Source organism: Hylobates moloch, unplaced genomic scaffold (assembly GCF_009828535.3).
Source record: "Hylobates moloch isolate HMO894 unplaced genomic scaffold, HMol_V3 SCAFFOLD_4, whole genome shotgun sequence".
Lineage (NCBI taxonomy): Eukaryota > Metazoa > Chordata > Mammalia > Primates > Hylobatidae > Hylobates > Hylobates moloch.
The window spans coordinates 85,489,889-85,513,060 of record NW_026652279.1 but is presented as its reverse complement, the minus strand read 5'-3'; the positions used below and the strand labels follow the sequence as shown (position 1 = coordinate 85,513,060).

Below are 23,172 nucleotides of genomic sequence, written 5' to 3'. Positions count from 1 at the left end.
ATTAATTAGTTAGTATAGATTTGCATAGTCCCTTAGAGTTTATTATAAGACTGCCCAGTAATGCCAGTGGCACAATTCAACAAAGACTAATAACCTTTTTATATTTCTCTTCTTTAATGGTAGCTAATTATTAATATTAATTTATTTTTATAAGAAAAAAATCCCCCAAAAAAGTTAAGTTCAAACACCTAAAGAACAGTGAAAATATGCTTGAAATAAACTTTTTAAAATCAAATTATATGGCTCCTGACCAATTCACTGAATCAAGACTCCTCTAGTTTCTGTCTTTTAATGGATTTGTCATTGAGCATACCTGTTCCTATCCATAATATACCTGCTCCTAACTCATACTCTTCCAGCGGGATCCTTGTGTGTTACAGCTGTCCTAAAGTATTGATCCTCTGCCTACTCTGTAGAGTTCATTTTAAAAACAGCAGTCTACAAATATACTCTGAACCTTGAATACAGTGGAAAAGAAGTAAGGGATGGATGTTTTATGAAGGGCCACAGAAATATTCTGCATATTTTATAAGAATAGATTTATTTTGTAAATGCTGAAGCCTATTAATCTAGACTAACATAATAGTTACAATGTTACATAAAATTCATTTTTAGAACTTTATTACAAGCCAGAATTCTTAGGTTTAAGAAATCAGCTATTGGTTAAAGATGCAGATTACATCAATACGTAACTGTTTTTGCCCTAAACAATTCTTGTCCAAATCATGGTTATCTCTGTTGCAGAAATTAAAATTTGTTTAATAATAATGTCTGTCTTACCCATAACATGTCATTCTAAGTAGCCTGACAGAGCTATACTGCCTAAAGAAAATGTCACCCTTACAGGAGACTTAAATCCAAATTAAAACCCAGTCTGGGAGTGGTGGCTCACGCCTGTAATCCCAGCACTTTGGGAGGCCGAGGTAGGCAGATCACGAGGTCAGGAGATCAAGACCATCCTGGCTAACATGGTGAAACCCTGTCTCTACTAAAAATACAAAAAATTAGCCAGGCATGGTGGCAGGCGCCTGTAGTCCCAGGTACTCGGGAGGCTGAGGCAGGAGAATGGCATGAACCCAGGAGGCGGAGCTTGCAGTGAGCCAAGATTGCACCACTGCACTCCAACCTGGGCGACAGAGCGAGACTCCGTCTCAAAAAAATAAATAAATAAAAATGAAAAATAAAAAAAAAACAGGAAATCCTAAAATCGGTGTACAATATTAATATAATCTCATATTTATTTGCTATATCAGAAATATTATATAAAGTAAAAAGTGCCTATTTCAATCTCTGAGATAAAAATTACAGGTTTATCTTTTCATGACAACTTAATGAAATGGCTTGCATATTATGAGTATGAGAAATGTACTTTCAAATATATAAAAGTAATTAGAGTTCTTAGATTTTAGAATATATATTAAATAATACATCATTTTTATAATTGTAAAGGTAAACCTAAACCTGCTGATTAGCATACTACATTTTCCTGTTATTTACAAAACCCCGTTTTGCTGACATAGGCATACAGATAAGCAGACATGCATTATAATTTGCCAATATGTAATAAGTTAAATTCAAATAGAAGAAAGTATGCTAATTAGTACAGAAAACTTAGAGAAAGTACTAATTTAGTTAAGATTAATTCTGTTCTTATTTTAATTCAAAAGGTAGATCAATTTATGTTTATAAAAAAAAGAAGAAGAAGAGAAAGAAGAATATCTGGCATGAAGTACTAGGAGCCAGACATCAAAACCAGCTTTTTTCTATATATAAATGATGCTGCTATTATAGATTTAACATTTTCTGTAAAAGAAAAGTCTGTATTTTCTGCCTGTTGAGAACTGTTTAATAGCAGTTACTCTTCAGTACGTTTACATTTTCATGTTTTTAAAACTATTTTCCTTATAGCTGAAAATATTGACAAATGGATATGGTGAGCTTCTCTAAATAAAAAGGAGTTAGGCTTAGGGTTAGGGTTAGTGTTCAGACAGCTTTGTGTGCAGTAACCCATTTAATCTAAACAACAACCCAATAAGGTAAAAATTATTACCACCAATTATGGAAATAAAGAGGTCAAGAGATTAAGTAACTTGCCTAAGGTTAAGAAGTATGCAAAATAATATATTTCCTTACAAATACGTAGTATATGGTTTGAACTAAAATATACCAAATAGTACATTTAAATGTGTGTGTGTGAGTGTGTTTGTAGGTATATATCATTAAAGACTTCTAAAATGATGTAAAAATGACATCTTCTGTTTATAACTCAATTTTTACACTGGTTCCATTACATTAGAAGTATATGAATATGTATAATAATTAATTGTAGTTTTGCTTATAGATAGTCTGTGTGTGGTCCAAATCAATCTGGTAAGTTAAAAATAACATGATAAATAGAATGCTTTTAGTACAATTTTACTTAAATTTTGGCCTTTTCTTATGTTTTCTCCATTTTGTTTGGAGTTTTCTAGTTTTAATAAAGATAAAATGTTCCACAAAATTCTATAGCTTTAAATGTCATACAATTTTCTGTTTCACTTTTAGTTCCCTTTCTTCCCAAGCTGTTCGTCTCAAGAGGCAAGTTAAATGTGTGTGACTACTAATTACCCAATTTATTATGTATTGTAGCAAATGGCTAATACGATTATAATATAGAAGTATGCCAATCAATAAAGTAATTATTATATTAATAAAACCTAACTTAATTTACTTTAATTGCATTTTTAGTTTGTAGTGATTCACCAAAGTTAATTAGTACCTAAATCCCATATGTGACTAAAGATTTCAATTTACTAATTATATTTTTTACTGAAAACATCGAGATTGGTATAATTCAATGAATTTTAATATAAAATCTTGATTACCTATTTTAATTTGAAATTTAGCAAGTTGTTTCTTCAAATAACTATTGAGTAACTGAAATTCAAGATTAACTCAAATTTATATAAATTGATAAGTGAAGGATTTAATTAAATTGAAAAAATGGCATCCCACCAATGAAATGTATTTCATTTCTTTTAGAATGGTAGTTCTGTCACATATGCTGAGTGACAATAGAAATATTTTACATAATGGAATTGGAATTTATATAGGTTCCTTATTATTTCTTCCGAAAGTTAGTAATTTTACTAATTTAGGGAATTCTGAGTTAATGATAATGATGGTTCTTTATGCTTTATCAGTTCTGTAAATTGTAATAATTTTATTTTTTGTTTGCATATATATTTGCTGTTAGTAATAACAACATATATAGTTATTAGTTAATATATATATATAGATATATATGTTTTTATTACCAACAGTCCACCCACGTTAATGTCTACTAACTTAAAAATTTTACAGGCCCAAACTAATGTCCATACTTCTTCACGTGAAATATCCTTCCTATTTCTCTGTTCCACTCCCTCTCCCATCTCCTCCTGTTAAAAACCCTACCCATTTTTAAGACCCATTTAAAACACTTATGAAATATTTACTGGCCAATCATATCATCTCCATAATATTTTGTGTTAGCATTTTTTTTGGAAATAGCATTATTGAGATGTAATTCACATATCATATAATTGACCCATTTACAGTGTACAATTTAGTGATTTTTTAGTATCTTCATCACAGGGTTATGCAACTGTTACCAAAATCAATTTTAAAATATTTCATTACTCCAGATAGAAACCTTGTTACCATTTGCCTTTCTTCACCAATTTTCCTGTTCCCTCTTTCGCAGTCCTGGACAACCACTAATCTACTTTCTGTCTCTATAGATTTGCTTATTCTGGACATTTTATACAAATGGAATCATAGATAGACTTTAGTGTCTGCCTTCTTTCACTTAGCATGGTGTCATCAAGCCCTTTCCATATTTTAACATGTAGTCCCTTTTTTTTTTTTTTTTTTTTGAGATAGAGTCCCGTTCCATCACCCAGGCTGGACTGCAGTGGCAGTGATCTTGGCTCACTGCAAGCTCTGCCTCCCGGGTTCACACCATTCTCCTGCCTCAGCCTCCCGAGTAGCTGGGACCACAGGCGCCCACCACCACGCCCGGCTAATTTTTTGTATCTCCAGCAGAGATGGAGTTTCACCTCGTTAGCTGGATGGTCTCAATCTCCTGACCTCGTGATCCGCCCGCCTTGGCTTCCCAAAGTGCTGGGATCACAGGCGTGAGCCACCGCTCCCGGCCGCATGTAGTCCTTTTTATGGCAGTTATTCCATTGCATGGATACACCACATTTTATTTATCAGTTCATTAGTTGATGGGCATTCAAGTTGTTTCCACCTTTTCACTACTATGAATAATTCCGCTGTGAACATTTTACAAGATTTCATGTGGACATATGTTTTCATTTATCTTAGGTATATTCTTAGGAGGGGAATTGGTGGGTCAAATAATAACTCCACGTTTAACTTTTAGACTATTTACCAAAGAGGCTGCACCATTTTGAATTCTCATCAGTGGCATGTGAGGGTTTCGATTTCTCCGTATCCTCCCCAAGACGTGTTATTATCTGTCATCCTTTATTATAGCCACCCCACAACATTTTGATTGTATCATTCTTAAGACACATACCACATAAAGCCTTGCATTGTAGATGTTCTTCCATGTTTTCTCTGTCCCTTTAGACTAGATCCCTTAAAGACAGCATTCATACACTGTGTAGCTTTGAACCGTGAAGAAATCTCCTAACACAATTATTTGCCCTCAAAGGTTCCCACTTAAAAATATTATGTAGGGGCCAGGCGCGGTGGCTCACGCTTGTAATCCCAGCACTTTGGGAGGCCGAGGCGGGCGGATCACGAGGTCAGGAGATCGAGACCACGGTGAAACCCCGTCTCTACTAAAAATACAAAAAATTAGCCGGGCGTGGTGGTGGGCGCCTGTAGTCCCAGCTACTGGGAGAGGCTGAGGCAGGCGAATGGCGTGAACCCGGGAGGTGGAGCTTGCAGTGAGCCGAGATTGCGCCACTGCACTCCAGCCTGGGTGACAGAGCAAGACTCCGTCTAAAAAAAAAAAAAAATATATATATATATATATATATATAAAATGTAGGTAAACTGGAAAGCTGAGATAATTATTGAATTAGTTTATATCAAAAGATAAAACAAAACTTATGAGCTGTTGAAATAAATATTTGGGGGCTCAAATTATCAGACTATCTGCTCATACTAACTGAATTATTCAAATAATTTCAACAGCTCATAATAAGTTTTGTTTTGTCTTTTGTTTTTTTGGTATAAGTTAATTATACCAAAAGCTGAATTTCAATTCAGCTCACTTGAATTTTCCAGGATAGGAACACCTAAAGTTAAGCTAATCTTTATTGCATTTCCACTTCTAGTAAACGTGTCATTTTAACTAAATGTCTCTGTAAGTTCCAATTTATGAGGTCAAAATACCACAACTACTGTTACTGTAAAAATAATTTAGCAAATAGAAAAATAGTTCTATATCCAATGGATTGTAATGCTACCTTGATTTTTTTTTTAAGTAATTAGTACAGGGAGATAGCAACACAAGGAAGAAGTATTCAAATGTAAGAGTTGGATTTTTTTAATTTGGGTTTTTCATAATGGTAAGTTTATATTTCTTTACCAGCCCCCCCCCACACACACATACACACTTACCAAGTTAAGAATCCAAAATTCAGAAAAGTAATTATGTAAATTAAGAATGAGAAAAATACAGAAGTAAGGAGGAGATCTACTAAAAGGCTCTCTGAAGTGTCAGTCATCTCCTTCATGACCCACTTTGTTGCCCATGACAGTTCCCAGTTGTACCTTCCCTGATTTTTAGAGGGCACTATATTTTCAAGCTGTTTTTCTTCTTGTAAACTGGTTAGGTTGTATACATATTCTATAGCTATTGTTCTACTGGTTCAAAACAAAATCAGGTATCCAGTGGTGAAAACAGGGCTGGCAGGTGGAAGAGGGCGCATTATGTAGAATTTTTCTTAAGGCTGACCATTTCTGCCTCCCTAAATGTCTTTTTGACTACATTCACTTGCTCATTAACATCTTTTGAATATCTACTAAATATATAGAACATTGGTACTCAGATTGTGATAGGAAAAAAAAAAGTCCTCAAGAGAATTCGCTCTGCTACCACTACCTCTGGGTAACTCAAATAACCAGGAAGTTATGGCAGATAATGTATCTTCCCTAAGAAATGAAAGTAGACAGTTGAAATAATCAGCTTGACAGTTAGACCTTCAGTGTCCTAACTTCGAATATCCAGATACCAGAGGCAAAGTTGTTTATATATAAATTGAATGTTTTCTACAAACTGAGCTAGAAAGGAGAATAAAACAAAAATATAGAGCATGTGGGAAGAAGAAAGAACTCAAGATTCTGGGAAAACATAATTAAAATAAGCTACAGAATTCTAAAAGCTAAGAGTTTCTCTAAGAATATGTTCTTTAAAAAAGAATAAGTATAAGCCAGTGGCACAGAAAATTTTGTTGTAACTGTTGACTGGAATACTTACTATGGGAGAGAACATGTTCAGTGCAGATAGACTCAAATCCATCTGCTTAAGCCTAACTCTCTGCATTGCAGTTCTGATATGGTGAATGTAACATTCTGTCTCCAACAAAACTAGTATTTTTTAAAGGTTCCTCCATATGTATTTTTATTTCATTTTAGTTACAGAGTCTAACTAGAAGTTTTTCAACCTGATATTTGTATTTAGGGGGAAAATATCTCTTAAACATTCTGGATTCTCTAAAATGCATTTTGCTCAGGATTTTCCCCTTAATTTTTAAACCCATGTGTATTTCAAGGGAAATTTAATCCATATGTCCCTGACTCACTCACTTAACTCATCAAAATGTTGTTTAGTGAAAGCTATTTGATGTTGAAAAAGCCTTATGAGTCTTTATGAGTCTTTTTTCTCTCTTTGAATGAGGAAGTTGCTTTGCCAGTCATACATAGTATACCCAAAGGACTCACATTCAGCTTCAAACACAGAATTCACAAAGCTCTTAGAGACAACATTAATACATGCCTATTTCTTATAAAAGCTAAAGTATTTAAATTTCTAACTTAATTTTTAAATAAGTTAACGTGTTATAAAAATAAATAAAAGCTTCATCTTGAATATTGAGCCTCTTTGCCTCTTTTCATTATTTTCAAAAAGTCTACAGGTCCTTTTAGAGTGTGCAAACATTTTACTATAATCCATATTTATTGCCATAAACATATGTCCCCTTCAACCACGATTCCGTCATCTATGAAACACTATAAGGTACTCTTAATTGTAACAACATCCCTGATAACCAAACTGTGTAAATTAAAAATATAATAAAAAGACACAATTCAACCATGCATATTAGACATTGTCTTAGTTCATTTTCTGTTATTTATAACAGGATACCTGAAACTGGACAGCTTATAAGAAAAGAAACTTATTTTATACAGTCATGGAGACTGAGAAGTCCAAGGTCAGGGGGCTGCATGTGGTGAGGGCCTTCTTGCTAGTAGGGACTCTCTGCAGAGTCCTGAGGCCGCACCCGGCATCACATGTGAGGGGCTGAGGGAACTCACATGCTATCTCAGGTCTTTCTTTCTCTTCTTATAAAGTCACCAGTTCTACTCCCATGATAACCCATTAATTCATTAATCCACAAATGGATTAATTCACTCATGAGGACAGGGCCCTAATGACCCAGTCACCTCTTAAAGGCACCACTTCTCAATACTGCCACATTGAGGGTTAAATTTCAACCTGAGTTTTGGAGGAGACGAATAAACATACTTACACAATAGTACGCATCAACCATAAATCATATATAATTTGCATTTTTTGTTAATTTTAAGAATAAAAGCCACCCTTTGTTATGGTCAGGTGTTTCACAAACCGTACTCATAAGATCTGTTCTTTCTTAATACACTGTAATAGTTGAAAAACCCATTTTTAATTTTCTACTTTTTTCTCTGTATGGAGAATTTATCATAAACTAGTTCCTCTACAAATTTATAGTCATACTCTCTACCAGTCTGGAGAATGGGGCAATAAATAACTAACTTACCAGGAGACCATATTTTTCTATATGGAGGTGACTAAGCTTTCATGGTTGTTTTTAAGCATGTGAATGAGGATACTGATCACCTACTGAAAATATATGGGTCATCTTGTTAGATCACATTTGAGGGAAAATGCAAGATAACAAAACAATTTTCCAATACCAAATTATGGATGTTAGCAACTTGGAAAGGAGGAAGAGTGAGCTCTTCATTATCTTGTCACTGCCATACCTAAGAGTGTCCTGGTCCTCTCTCTGAAAGACCTTGCCGCTTACTCAAACATAAGGTTAAAAAGAGATTTTGCCACTACAGTTAGAGCAGTGCTATACAGAAGGATCAATAAGTCTTTCTGCATACTGAAAATCTTTTATTTAATTAGTTTATTTCCATGGCTTGATGTTGCAGAGCCAGAATAGCAACTATAGAAATACTTAAACAATTAGCCTTAAAGACAAGTATTTACATGGCAATTAATTTACAAATAGCTATTCCAGTAGAATATGTTCTATCAGTTCAAGTCATCAGTCCAATAAAAACAAGTCAATTGTTTTCTCTTAGCATAGACTCTGATTAGATTCACACAAAGTAGGGACAAGACCTGGAAGGACCTGTTGGATCCTTATTCTCTGATGCTAGCTCCAAACTTCACTCAGGTGAATGTGGTTGTCCCACCAAAACAAATACAAGTATCGAATATCAACTCTATGTAAGACATAATGGTGAGTGCTTGGAGTAAAAGGACACATATGATCAAAATTCTGCCCTCCAGGAAGTTATAGAGGAGAAGAGATAACGAAAAAAATAGTTAACCTAGATATAGAAAGGAAACCATTCTAACACAAAACACGATCCTAGAATAACATGGATTCTGGAAAGCCTTTATTAGAATGGGTATTTCCTTTCTTGAGTCTTGAAAAATAAGTTAAACATTTAGAGAGTTGTTGCAGATGGCGGGAAATGTATACTAAAACATTAACTTCTGTGTGAAACCACAGTAGTTCTAAATTACTTAGGTAAAAAGCATGAGTCAGGGAGTCTCTGAAGTTGAGACTGACAAGCTCGGGGAGGGAGCTTTATGTGCCTTAAGGAACCTTGATTTTGTCCTGAAGGCCACAGTGAGACTGTGAAAGATTTTAAGCATGACAGTGATGAATTTTTTTTAAAAAATCACTCTGGCCCTTGTGTAGAATACGTTTTTAGGATGCCCAGACTTGAGGTAAGAGCTTGACAGGAGGCTGTTTTCCAAAGCAGCAGTGATGAGAGCCTCAAGTAAATTGGCGGCAGGCAGGAAAAAGGAGAATGGGACAGCTGCCAAAAAAAAAAAAATTAGAAGGTAATTTGTGGAGGACTGTAATAACTGACTGGTGCAGGGAGTAAGAATGAGGGGAATCAGGCCTGAGACGAGAGGTGGTTTAGAAGCTATTAACTGTGTGTGGGAATGTGCAAATGCAAGGTCTTCTGTGGGTGGGAGATGAAGATGCTTGATCTGTTGGGCCTCCAAAATTTTCAAAAGAATAGAAGTTTGAAATTTGAGAGCCAAGTTGGGCATGGAGTTCATAATGGAAATTAGTGAGATCACCTAAGGAAAGTAAGAAAATAAAGAGAAAAGTAGTAGGCCAAAATCAGATGCCCTGTGGCACAAGGTTTAAAGGGCAGCCAGTGAAGGAGAGCCCATAATAGGATACCAAGCAGAAAGTAAAGTAGTAAGAGAAAAGGAAAGAATCCTGTGCTTAGGAGTCAGGAACTCGGGCTCAGCATTTTTCAAACTAATGTTCCTTGTAACACAGGTCTTTTGAAGATGCTAATGAGAAAAAAGAAACTCTATAGTTAAGTGTGTTTGGAAAATTATGAGTTTAAAAATAAGTTGCAGGCCAGGTGCGGTGGCTCATGCCTATAATCCCAGCACTTTTGGAGGGTGAGGCGGGAGGATCACTTAAGCTCAGGAGTTCGAGACCAGCCTGGGCAACATGGTGAAACCCCATCTCTATGAAAAAAATTTAAAAAATTAGCCAGGCTTGGTGGTGCAACTCTGTGGTCCCAGGTACTCAGGAGGCTGATGTGGGAGGATCCCTTGAGACTAGGAGGCAGAGGTTACTGTGAGATGGCGCCACTGCACTCCAGCCTGGGTGACACAGTGAGACTCCGTTGCAAAAAAACAAACAAACCGGAAAAAGTTGCAGACTTTTTAAATTGATGGGCTTTTTCAAGCGTTTAACTTACTAATTAATGAGTATTTCCCAAATATCTTGGCCTAAGTAGAGGTTGGACTGAAACTGAAGGAGAGAATAGGAGTGAGGAACTAAGAGATGGAAACTCATGTCTAGAGCTTAACAAAGAAGGGAGGAAAGGAGATAGAAATAAGAGAGCAGAGCGGGCAGGGGAGGATAGGACTAGTAGCACAGATAGAGAGGGTAACTACCTCAAACAAGAGGAAAGATATATTTCCAGAAACTGCTGAAAAACAGTTTAGGATAAATGCAGACAGAGACAGTTAAGGATAAATGCAGACAGAGACAGGGATAAATGCAGATGCAGAAAAATCTTTAGATAGAGGAAGACAAATGAAAAAAATTTAATTTTTTTCCAAAATATGAATTCTTCATGTATTATGTAATCAGGATGAACAAATATATAGGTGAACTTTTCTAGAAAAAAAAATCCGTATATTTAAGCATCTTCTCGGGAGAATGTGTGACCCAGAAAAAGGGTAAACCCCAGTGTTCTGCACTGTAATTTCTGAGCTCTAATCTTTGATTCCTTAACCTACAAAGTCTGACATTCAAGGATATGTATGATTTTTCAGTTTCATCTCACACTGCTTTCCCTTACACATCCTAATCTCTGGCCAAACTTATTTACTGCTCATTTATGCCTACAACTGTGTATTTGTCCAAACTATTCCCCCTTGCTCACAATGCTCTCGAAGACCCCAACTTGTCCAAATTCTACCCATCCATCACAGCTCACTACAGATGTCACTGCCATCATTCTATCCCAACTGCTTACTCCTCCACAAAAAATAGGCTGGAAATCATGATTGTTCTGTGAATGTCTAGAATTTTTTTCTGTCCCTTTCTTGATAGGAGGCAGCATGTATAACAAATACCCTGACTTTCGAATCAGATCACCAGATTTGAATCCTATCTCTCATTTACTAGTTGTATGACCTCTAAATTACTCCAATCCAGAGTCTCATTTTCTTATCTGTAAAATGGAGATGATAGCAGTGCTATGACACAGGGATGTTAAGAGAAATAAATCATGTAAAGTGCTTTACACAATTCTTAGTTTAACCCTTTCTTCCTTATGTCATAATTATTCTTGTGTATTCTTTACCTTATACTATAAGCTCTTTGTGGGTAAAATTTATGTCTTATACACCACTGTATTCTCTCCTTATATGCAAAAACAATACACTAATTAATTTTTGTTGACTACGTGAATGAATGAATGAATGCTGAGTTAAATATATCTCTACACATTTAACTAGAAAGCAAGCAAGTTATACACTAGGAAAAATACGATAGTCATAAAATTATGCCATTTAAAACCGTAATAGTATGCATGTAATATAACTAGAATGATCAATTACATTATAACTCTCACTGGTTATCAGTATATTTTTAAATTTATATTTTCTCTAAAATACAGTTACCTTTTATATTTATAAAGAAAAATTTGAAATCAATTTCAGAAAAACATAAAAGATGTAATATATTAATTTAAGTGGGCTTTTACTATGACATATAAATGCAACACTGGTATATATCATTTTCTATATTCAATTCCACAAACATAGATTGCATACTGTATGACAGATACTGTAATAGGTGAACAAGATAATAACCCCTGTCTTCAATTAGCTTGTGCCAAATGGGAGAAACAGACTTTTAAACACATGTATTTAATATACTATAAGTGCCATAAAGATATGGCTAGGAAACTATGGAAATATAAAGGCAAGCTACTTAATCCAACCTAGGGGTGCAAAGATTTAAATCATATCCTCTGGTTTATTCACTCCTCTAGTCTAGTAGAAATTTACTCTTCCTGATCATTAAATGATATCCCAGTGCCATAAAAGAGTCAGTACTCTTCCAGAAGGTGAAAAATGTATTCCGTATGTTGAACTAAATGTAATGTAACTAGAAACAGAAATCTTAGCTGGCTCACTTACTAAATCAAAAGGCAGAGCGAATTTTCACACTGAACATTAAAACTATCACTGTTGTTTAGTACTTTTTGTACTAGAAGATAACTCCGTGCTATTTTACTTATAGTATATATGCTTTGTAAGCTTTTTCTTCTAGGAAATCACACATTGCCTTTGCAGAAAATGCAGCAGTTTTTTTTTTTTTTGGTTCCTTGTAACATAAAGAATTACCTGCTCTACAAATAAATTGGCAAACATAAATAGTAGGTTAAAGTTAGAGCATATAAGAGTCTTTCTCAGTACTTTTTAAAATTATGTATTATAAATACATTAAGGTGGGATTTTAGGTAATAGTGTAAAAATAGATGATCTACCATGATGAACAAATAATATGCTAAATTACAGTATTCAGTTGCTCATATAAGAGGGCTCCATTCCTTCTATCTCTGTTTTAGACTGTGCTAAGTTGAGTTTTTCAGATGTAGGTTTACTCTCATCTCAAAACACCTAATATGTGTTCTTCATCATCTGTCTCATTTTATACAATAATAATCTAAGGAAACTCTGATGTGTGGGGATAATTAGTTATTGTTAATCTTAGTGTTAAGTATAGATTATGCTCAGGAAGTCAACCTAGCAGCATCAAGAGGCCAGTTCCTGAAAACAGTGAGCTTTTGTGTAAAATTTGAGTTTATAGAATATTTATAATGGATAGTTTAGGGGAGGGTACATTGTGTCTTTGTGAATATGTTGGGGAGGAAGTAGTACTGAAGTTTAAATTCATAACCTTTGAGGCATTGTATTCTATGAGTTGTTAAAGTATTTTTATTTTATTCAAGCAAAAACATCCTGTAACTATTTCCATGCAAAAAAAGTTCAGGGCTGGAGTGCAGTGTCACTGTCATAGCTCCCTGCAGCCTCGACTTCCAGGGCTCAAGGGACCTCCCACCTCAGCTTCCTAGGTAGCTAGGATGATAGGCATGTGCTACCAAACCCAGCTAATTTTTTTAATTTTTCATAGAGAGGAGATCTCGCTATATTGCCCAGGTTGGTCTCAATCTCCTGGCCTCAAGCAGTCCTCCCGCCTCAGCCTGCCAAAGTGCTGGGATTACAAGTGTGAGCCACCATGCCCAGCCCTAAAAAACAAGTTTGAAAATTTCAAAATATCATTACTCTGAAATTTTATCTGGACAACTATCAATATTCTCTGTATGTAAATAAAACAGTCACTATCTAGAGACTTTGCTACTATGATTTTTTTTATTTCCTTCAGACACTTCAGTCACCTGAAACCCAGAGAACCATCCTGGATATCTAAAATTTGGGAATCTAAAATTTTTTACAGTATTTTTTCTAGAACTTCCCCCTCCCTCAGGCACATACACAAATACTTCCATTTTTATAATGCCCAAAGCTTTCCTAGGATTCCAAAACAACATTACAACTTTATTATGTTCTTCAGTAATTTGTTTTGAGATTAAAACGTCTTATTCTTTTATTTATATGGGGGAGAATGTTTTAGGGAAATTGACTGTACCATACTTAAAAATAATGAGTCTATGGCCGGTTGCGGTGGCTCAGACCTGTAATCCCAGCACTGTGGGAGGCCAAGGTGGGCGGATCACAAGGTCAGGAGTTCAAGAGCAGCCTGGCCAACATGGTGAAACACCGTCTCTACTAAAAATACAAAAATTAGCTGGGCATGGTGGTATGCACCTGTAATCCCAGCTCCTTGGGAGGCCGAGGCAGGAGAATCACTTAAACCGGGAGACGGAGCTTGCAGTGAGCCGAGATCATGCCACCGCACTCCAGCCTGGGTGACAGAGCAAGACTCCGTCTTAAAAAAAAATAAAAGAGTCCAAAGCAGTGACAGATATTGTAGATATGTTCAATCACTCATGCTATGAATTATCTCCCTACAGTGTATAGCACATTATAAAAATAATTGCAAAAATTTACTCCCTTATTATATTTTTATCCTGATTTCTTGGGAATAATATTATTTTACATTGAACATACAGAATTTCAGATTAGTTTTCGTTCTTCTAAATAATGTCAGGATTTTAAGTTTAATAATTTACTAAGATTAGTCAATGTTTATTATCCCAAAATAACAACATTTTACATGTTATAAAAGCAAATTGAGCATGTAGTTTCCAAGTAATTGAGGCTGAAGAAAATCCATATAGCTAATACAACTTTTAACAATATTAAACTAAGATTAGGAAATATTCAAGTGATTCTAAAATACATTGTAATTTTATGTACCCTAAATATAGTTTACCAATTGAAAGTCATCAAATACTTCTAACAATTCCTATTTTAATTAAACTCCAACTCTTTTTTTCCATACATAGTCTTTGCTGTGCTTTACATTGAAAGTTGTAAAGAAGCTTAGCATTACTTGGAAATTTAATAGCCATCATTGCCTTTTAATCACTAGAATGCAGTTTACCCCCTCCTGAAAATGATTAATTTACCCCTACCCCCGCTCCCCTCCCCTGAAAATGATTAATCCCTGCAATTGAGAAAAAGAAAAAGCAGCCTCTGACCTCTGGGAACTGGCCTGCCTGTATCTAGGCCTCATTCTTTTCGAGAGCTGGCCTGGAGCTCACAGCTAGGCCATGGTGTTCTCTTGTTGGACATAAACAACCTCACAGAGCACCAACTTCATACAGGGTTGTATGACGATGATGTGAGACAAAAAACAACTTTATAATTTTGACTAAGCACAGACAAAAGCAAGATCACTGTGCATACCACAAAAATACCAGACATTCCCCTCTTTTGGCTAATATGAGTGACTGCTACATCTTTTCAATTAGAGCTTTAGCATACATTTAGTCTTCCCTCCCTCTAGATAAGATGGATTGAAATACTTAATCATTGAATTATTTCTGATGCCTGACAGAGCCCAATCCAGAGCAAAGCCCTGCTCTCCTGAACTCTTCCCAAAATCACTTAAGTAAAATCCAGATCCTACAATGAGTCTTTTAACACCCCCTAAGTCACCCCATGGTTCTTATTGTTGTCAGTTTCTTTCACTGCAGTGAATAATAAAACCCACTTGTTCAACTGCAGATGTGTTCTTGGTGGTCTTTGTCAAGAAAGCATTGACACATCCAATAACTTAAAATTTGTGAATATTGGACTATTAGTTCTGTAAAAATATAAAAAAGTTTTGTGGCCGTGCACGGTGGCTCATGCCTATAATCCCAGCATTTTGGGATGCCAAGCCAGGAGGATCACCTGAGGTTAGGAGTTCAAGACTAGTCTGGCCAACATGGTGAAACCCTGTCTCTACTAAAAATACAAAAATTAGCTGGGCACAGTGGTGCGTGCCTGTATTCCCAGCTACTCAGGAGGCTGAGGCAGGAGAATCGCTTGAGCTCGGGAGGCGGAGGTTGCAGTGAGCCAGAGATTGGGCCATTGCCCTCCAGCCTGGGCGACAGACAAGACTATCTAAAAAAAAAAAAAAAAAAAGAATTTTGTAAAGTTTTACCAAAATGTCAGTGTATTATTAAGATTTCTGTGCTTGAAATTTTTATTTTCATCAAGATAATCTAAACCCACAAGAATTTAACATTCTACTTTAAAAATATATTTGATAAATGGTTTCCTTTTTAATATAAAATGTATACTTTCTACTGTACATCCATGATGAGGTTTACCATCTCAATTGGTTAAAGATCTTATGGCTCTAAAAAGAAGTTATTATTTTAAAGATTCATTATGCTTGGGTGGTTTTTGTTCTAGTTCAGATTTTAAATTAGATAATGGGAAGTAATACCCCTATCCTTCTTTCAAAAATAGTAATGGATCAGTATTTTTTAAGCATCATATTGCCAGTTGTAAAAAGTAGCATTTATATTTTCCTTTTAATTACCACTTTAGATGGTGGAATTTTAAATTATTATATGCATCAATACAATAGGAAGAGGTTTTGTCTTATCCATTTGTTTAACATTTAATATCAATACTTTACTTCTATGTATGCCGAGGACATTATAATTTATTATTTTATTGCTATAGTAGTGATTGGGATGAATATATTTACAGTCATTCCTCAACTCACTACACCAAGCAAAGTTTAGGAGATTAAATGTGTAGTTACCTAAGTTATCTTCTAGAACAGAATCAGCTAGATCACCATCTCACCGTCATTCAGAGATGCTATTTTTTGTAAACTATTTTTATTTGGAAAGGGATCCGAGGTTTTCAAATAACCAAGTACCGTATGGAAGATCTGCTGGCTTGTGATTGTGCCTTATGTAAACATTTTAATATCGGATCCCTAAAATCCAAAGGCTCCCCCAAAGGGGATTAAAACATAATCCCCTCTCTCTATTCTGTAGTGGATTAACTCCGTATTCTCTCTGCGGCTGGTTTGCTCCCTGAAGACTACAACAAAAAGATTCAGTGCTCCTTAAACATGCTATGGAATTGGAAGTTGTAATTGGAGATTTCCAAAGGACGAGGGTAAAAAATGACACACTATTAATGCTGAATATTTCATGATGTGTCTTTCTTAAAGAAAGACCAGTTCGAAGCCCTTTTATAAACGCCCAGAAAATCTCCTCAACAAAACGATATTGGAGTAAAATCTAAAGGAAGCCGTCTCCTTTCAGAAACACAGAGAAGTAGAGAAGATGTGCTCCCCACATGGATCGTATACTTAAAATGTGTCATGTGTTTCAATAAATCAATGGGTATGGTTTTGATGTTTCACGATCTTTTTTTTTTTCATGTTCTCAATTTGGATACGTTAAATTACTTTTTAGGAGAAAGAAGTAATTCGCCATTTTTAGTGTTTTTGGCCATTATTTGTCTCCAAATGCCAGAAACCTCTGTTGAACTATTAATCTTGATAGTCCTCTGTCTTTAGAATGGAGACTTTTTTGAGGTTTTTAGCAATGCCCAACAATGTATAACTTTGTTTCCAGTGTCAACCAAATCACCTTTCTCACCTTGCCCCAATCAAGAGTAAACCGCATAGATTTCTTCCGAGAGAAGATAGGAAAAGAGGCATCCAAGGGAGCGTCCTGGTTGCTTAAGGGTTAAGGGAGCGGTTCGAACCGGCCCGAGCGTTGGGGGATTCGGAGGAGGGCGCGGCAGGCAGGAGGCGCCGCCAAGCGCGCGCACAGACCCTCCAATAAACACAAAGGAGGGCCTGGGGAATAGAAACCCAAATCCACTTGTAATCGTACAAGAGATTCGGGCGTAATTACTTGAGCAACGTAGATTAAGATTGATGAGCCTTTAAAGTGGTGCTTCAGATCGACTGCCTCTCCCTTTCCAAAGAAAAACCTTGTGCAACCGAGGTGGACCCCGACTTGGCTGGGCAGAGGCCGAGGCCCAGAGTCCGCGAGCCCCGGGGGCTCATCGGGGGATCGAGAGCAGTGAAATGAAAGACACGGCTGTGCGTGGGTCTGGCCCGGGCAGTCCCGACAGGGCTGAACGCTGACACTGTCACAGTTTGCTCCTTAGCCACCCCCTTGTAATCGCGACGGAAGCCAGCCCGACCCTCTGTGTTCCCGCAGCCTCGGGAACGGCCTGGCTTTGTGCAGGACGGTCGCAGATTGGGTGTGTGCCGCGCCAGGGAAAGCCAACTTGGCAGCGTCTCCCGAGCCCGGCCCGGCGGGGGCCGAGGGCGGTGTCGGCGCGGGGGATCTCCGCCCGGAGGGCCGAGGCCTAGCGGCCGCGGGGAACCTAACTTTTTATTGCCTTTCTCCGACTGTTATTGTGATGCATTTGACTGTATGCATTTGAGAGAAGTGGAAGGGATTATGATACGCCCTTGCAACCTACAAATGAATAGTTATATCGGATCCCCACGTTATGTATAACGTTATATCGTGTTTCAAATCCAGGATTGCGAAGAATGTCTCCCTTTGGGGAGACTTTACAGGAAACATTTAGGTAATATCCCACTTGAATTCATATTCTATACGCGTAATTCGTGATTTTCAACCTTAACAGACTGAGGGAATTCGAAGCAAGCACCCTGGCAGGCCCTTTTAGTGAAGCTGTTTCTGTAGTTTCCAAAGTTGAGAAGTAGCACTTTCGCACGGTTTTTTGAGAATCGTTTCGTTCAAGCGTCTTGCACTTTCATCACTTTTGATATATTCCCTGTGAGAAAATGACTAAGATTTTCGTTCTTTTCTACATAAGAACTTTATGTAATGTCCGTATGCACGCGTGTGTGTGTGTGTGTGTGTAGCGCGCCTTAGGAGACCGATATTAGATTAATCTTCCTGCAAGAGGCAAACCCCTCAGAACAGCGGAATTTATCATTTAGATCCTTGCCCCCTTCTCGTCCTCTCGCCTCTCCTTGGGGAGCGCCGCTGCTGAGTGGAACGGCTTCGCGCGATGGCTGGCCTTGGGGGCAGTGCTGACTGCCTAGGGTCTCTGGAAAAGCCAGTGATACTCAATGGAGAATTGGGGCATTTGTCCGTTCTGCACTTTTAAGTAGGTTAATGGCAGCCCCTCACCAACCATGTAGGATTTCTAGATGGAAATTGAGCGTTATTCGGTATCCTGACCTCCTGGGTTTTCATACCGTTTTTTCTCTCTAGTCTCGTTATAAGGTAATGTATAAAAGCTACGTAGTCCTTACCTTACGTGAAAAAAGAGTTTGCCGCATAATACAGGCACCATTTTTTCTAGTGCATCCTTACCAATAAAAACCTCTGGTACCTTTCTGGGAGGGAGCAGGAAGGGCCACAGGGGCTCAGCCTGACTTCCCTTGTCCTTGCCTTGCAGGCCCTGTGGTTCTCAGCACCCCTGCCCAGCTCATCGCTCCCGTGGTGGTGGCCAAGGGGACTCTCTCCATCACCACGACAGAAATCTACTTCGAGGTAGATGAGGATGATTCTGCCTTCAAGAAGATCGACACGAAAGTGAGTTAAAGCGATTCCATGTACAGTATTGGTGGCTTTGTGGCAGGAAGTGGTTTTCAATTTTGTTTGGTTTTACCTGACAGTGGAGGAGGGGAGCACATTCTCCTCTTTCTCATAGAAAATAAAATGAATGAAATAGCATGTTCTCTTTATGGAATTGAAGAATATATTAATGAATTTAAATCCCGTATTACCAGAGCATGTACATTTTAACAGTCTTTCTGTGAGTGCCTTTGTTTGCACTTGGGCAGATTTGGTAGTTAAGCCAATTGCTCCCAAGTCCCTGGGGCCCAGAATCTCAGGCTCTGAGGCTGAATACAAAAGGTCTTCAGAAATTTCTTATTAAGATCACTTTTAATTTTCAAAACTTTATATTGTAATGTGATTATTGAAAAGTTATAAGGAAACTGGGGGGAGAGCCATTTAGATATAAATTAATCTCCGTTAGTACACCCATTTTGTCCATCTCCTGAAATAAGAATGGGTTTTATATGTGGATTTAAGAGAAAAGCAACTGATTCTCTGAGCTTTGATTTTAAATATGTATGCTAGCACTCAGATGTTTAAATATTGTATTCTTTGGGCATAATGCCAGAAAATACATATTTGGACCATTTAAATGCATATTTATTAAATGTTATTGTGTAGATTTTAAACACCAGAGTATTAGAGTAGCTCTTTCTCAGCATTTTCTGAGATCTATTCTAATGTTTTAACTTTCATGTTACTGTGCAATTTGCAGACTTCTATTCTGGGGTTAAGAATTCAAGAGCATGAAGTGTCATGCTAGAAATTCTAGCATCATTTTGCAAAGATCTTCCTTTATTTTCAGAGGCAGTTATTCTAAAATAGTTAAAGACAAATGCTCCCACAGATTCAGAACTTTTTAATTTAGATATTGAAATAAAATGTTATAAAATAGTATTTGTAGACTAGAGCTGAAATCCAAAAATTTACCATCACCTGAATTAACTAACTTAAGGCCCATAGGTGATCAGCCTTTTCAGCACTTGTTGACTACTAAACTATTCCAAGAATAGCCATGGGACTTCTTTTACTTCCAGCTCCAAATGTAGTTTTTAAAATGAGCTTGAATGCACTGTATTTTATTTTAAAAATAACTTAAATTTTGTGTTTATCCTCTTATTAGCTTGCCCCATGAAGTCAAAAAGAAATGCTGAATTTCTAATGAATTTATTCTGCTAATGGAACACTTATTACATAAAATAAGGTTTGACATAAAATATACTGGTCAGAAAGGATCGTTTTATTAGTTTTCATACACAATTTTCAAAGTTTCATTATGACTTTGTTAAGTTCATTTCCTCTGAATTAGTCAGATTTTTAACTCAGTCATCTCTACTGTCATGATAGACTTTTTTTCTTATATTATCAAAAATGCTACAAGAAGAGCAAGCTTTCAAGGGTAGATTTCAGTTGTGTCTGTTGTAGAGAGGAATTGTCTTACAAGTAAGTTAGAGACTGAGAGTAGATTGTTATCTTATGGACCTATACAGAAAGACCTTTTCTCCAATGTTTTAAGGATTTCATTAGCATATTTCTCAAAATGTTTAAGATATTCAAGTGGGTTTGATTTTCAAAATGCAGCATTACATCTTGTGATAGGAAACAATTTAAAGTGAGACACAACAACTTTTATTTTACTTCATTTATTAGCATCTAATTAAATAAAAACCAGCAACAAATTAAAATCTAAATCACAAAAGTAATTATCCAGTGTATTTCAAGTGCATTTTTCAAATATATAATTCAGATATTCAAGCGTTATTATATAAGCTGAATTCAAATTTCTTTGAATATATTTAAATAACATTTCAAGTATATTTATGGAATGTTAGAAATAGAACAAGCAATATTTGAAACAAAATGTAAACTTTTTAAAGTTCAGACACTTTCAAAGACAGATAAAAGTACCAGGAGGAAATCTACCTTTAAATGGTATCTTTGTTAGTGGAAAATGTCTGGAAGTATCCAGAACGGCAATTTAAGTTCTGTTCACCAAATCACAAAACACCAACATCCACACTTTCAAAGACAATGTGAGATCACAATATTTGTTACAAATCAAAATATACATTACAGTTTCTTTCAGATGGCATATCCAAATCGTGTTTACTCACAGACAGATGCACCTAAATCACCAGGATTGCTATAATCCTTTGATAGTTAGGCAGAGTGTTCGTCGCGGTCTTGCATTACAGCTGGGCTGTTTACGGAGTGTTACGGTGTACTTTTCAAGGGAGATAGGAAATCGTGTGGAAAGAAGTCTTCTAATACTAGTGGCTTTGGGTTTTTCTCCATCCGCTTCCCCTACTTTTTCTCCCCTTGTGGGGGTGGGTGAGATGATGTTTAAATATTGTATTATTATTCCTTTTTAAAGGAAGAGATTGTTTGCACTGCGGAGTGGAATATTAGGAATTGAACAGAAGTTTACACTTAATAAGGACTTTGAGAAGGGTAATAATTTCGGCTCTTGATTAAATCATCCTCTAAAGTTTTTCCAAACTTTTCGGGTTGGTCAGGATCTCTCTTGCCAGTCGCCACGTTTGTTTGGCAGCGTTTTCCAGAGCTGAGTGAGGTTTGCCTTGAAACAGATCTAAGTTCGGTAGAAAGTAGTGGGGACACCGCCGGCACTGCAGGCAGGAGATAAGTTGCAGCAAAATCCCGTTCAGCCGATCACCCAGGCAAGACTCGTCCCAGTCCGACTCTCGGGGATGCTTTTCACACTCGTAGGAAATCAGAGTCTTCATATGGTAATTGTTCAAGGGCTGGCCCGGCAGTTCAAGGTGACGATCCCTTAAGGTTTTGAGGATGGAGAGGCACTTCTTCCTGCAGCCCCCCATCTGCAGTCTGTTCTCTGCCTCCGCGAACTGCAGCACCCAGGCGTCGCTCTCCGCCGAGCTCTGCTTGCCGGCCAGGGAGTGGCACTCCTTGGACAAGAGATTGAAACCTTCCGCCTTGACCTCCGCCACCCGGTTGGGTCCCGGCCAGGGGATGTGGGGAAGTGGCCAGTGGGCAGCACTCCTCGGCCAGATCCCGGTGCATTTAAAGGCCGGCGTGATCTGCACCACGTACCTATCTCGGATTCTCAGTTTCACTTCACTGGTGTCTGCCACCATCTTTACCACATCCCGGTAGCTACATTTGTCTACTGCTTGAGCCACCAGCGTCTGAAACCTGGACCGGATTTTGCGCGCCGAGAGGTAGCCGGAGGCGGTAATGAATTCCACCCAGAGGGACATGCTCCTCTTGCGCCCGTCGCTCAACTTCAGCACCGCGCAGCCGGGCAGTGAGCCATCGTCCACAAAGTTGAACACCCCCATTTGGTTGAGATAAAGCACCACTTCAAATTCGGTGGGGGAGATGACCTCGAGGCCCTCGTAGCGATTGTCCATCTCGTTGAGAGAGCTGATGAACCGCGGCTCCTGCACTTCCACTTCCTTCAGTACGTCGGAAACTACTTTGCAGACTTCCCGGATAGTTTTGGCAATGGCAGCTTTCCTGGCTTGGCATTTTTCGTTGTAGTATTTATTCAGGTGGTAGACCAGCTTGGCCTGGGCCGCAATCATGTTGGGGCAGAGATCCGGATTGTACACCGGAGTCTCGCAGTAAGCTGTGGGATCCAATGCGGCTGCTAGAGCTGGAGCCAACTTCGGTGGAGAAACGGGCCGCAGCACTCAGAAATGGATCAAAAATGCCTTTCGGAAGTGCTGCAGCGTTGGTTTCCCTGCTGCTGCTGCTGCTGCTGCTGCTTTTCCCTTCCTTTTATCTTTGAGCCCAGCCGTTCTTAAAGTGAAAGATTGTCCTCCCCCCTCTCCTTGCCTCTCTTCCTCTTTTAAAGAATCCTTGTGTGAGAGAACCGCATGGAGAGATCACCTTCTCAGGAATAAAAAACAAAAGTTGCGCTGAGACCCAGCAAAGCTCTTCCAGTAGTCAAAATAAGCACCCCTTTCCGTATTTATTTACGCTTTCCCGTAATCATTGTGTGTGCAGCACTGTTAATCAAATGGAGGAAAAGTGTGCTGAGAGTGTGTCCGGGGTGAGTGTGCGTGTGTATATGTCAGAAGAAGCTGCTGTTGGTTT

General features: G+C 37.6%; 2 protein-coding genes across 6 annotated transcripts in view; one reads left to right on the top strand and one right to left on the bottom strand.

Moving 5' to 3' along the window:
* NBEA (neurobeachin) overlaps nt 1-23,172 on the top strand; it is a 736,578-nt gene that overhangs the window by 516,835 nt on the left and 196,571 nt on the right. For 4 of the 5 annotated variants that reach the window (XM_058437671.1, XM_058437670.1, XM_032150485.2 and 1 more), the window contains one exon: nt 18,932-19,068. In XM_058437671.1, the coding sequence (XP_058293654.1) occupies nt 18,932-19,068 (137 nt within the window). Of the gene's footprint in view, nt 1-17,870; nt 18,757-18,931; nt 19,069-23,172 lie in introns of those variants that run through there. The other variant, XM_032150491.2, reaches the window with a different exon arrangement.
* On the bottom strand, nt 20,723-22,661 carry MAB21L1 (mab-21 like 1). Its single transcript, XM_032150494.2, has one exon. It carries the CDS (start codon nt 22,656-22,658, stop codon nt 21,579-21,581), a length of 1,080 nt encoding a protein of 359 aa, XP_032006385.1. The 5' UTR covers nt 22,659-22,661; the 3' UTR covers nt 20,723-21,578.

Coding starts and splice junctions, on each gene's coding strand:
- MAB21L1 (XM_032150494.2), bottom strand. CDS start 22,658: ATGATTGCGGCCCAGGCCAAGCTGGTCTACCACCTGAATAAATACTAC.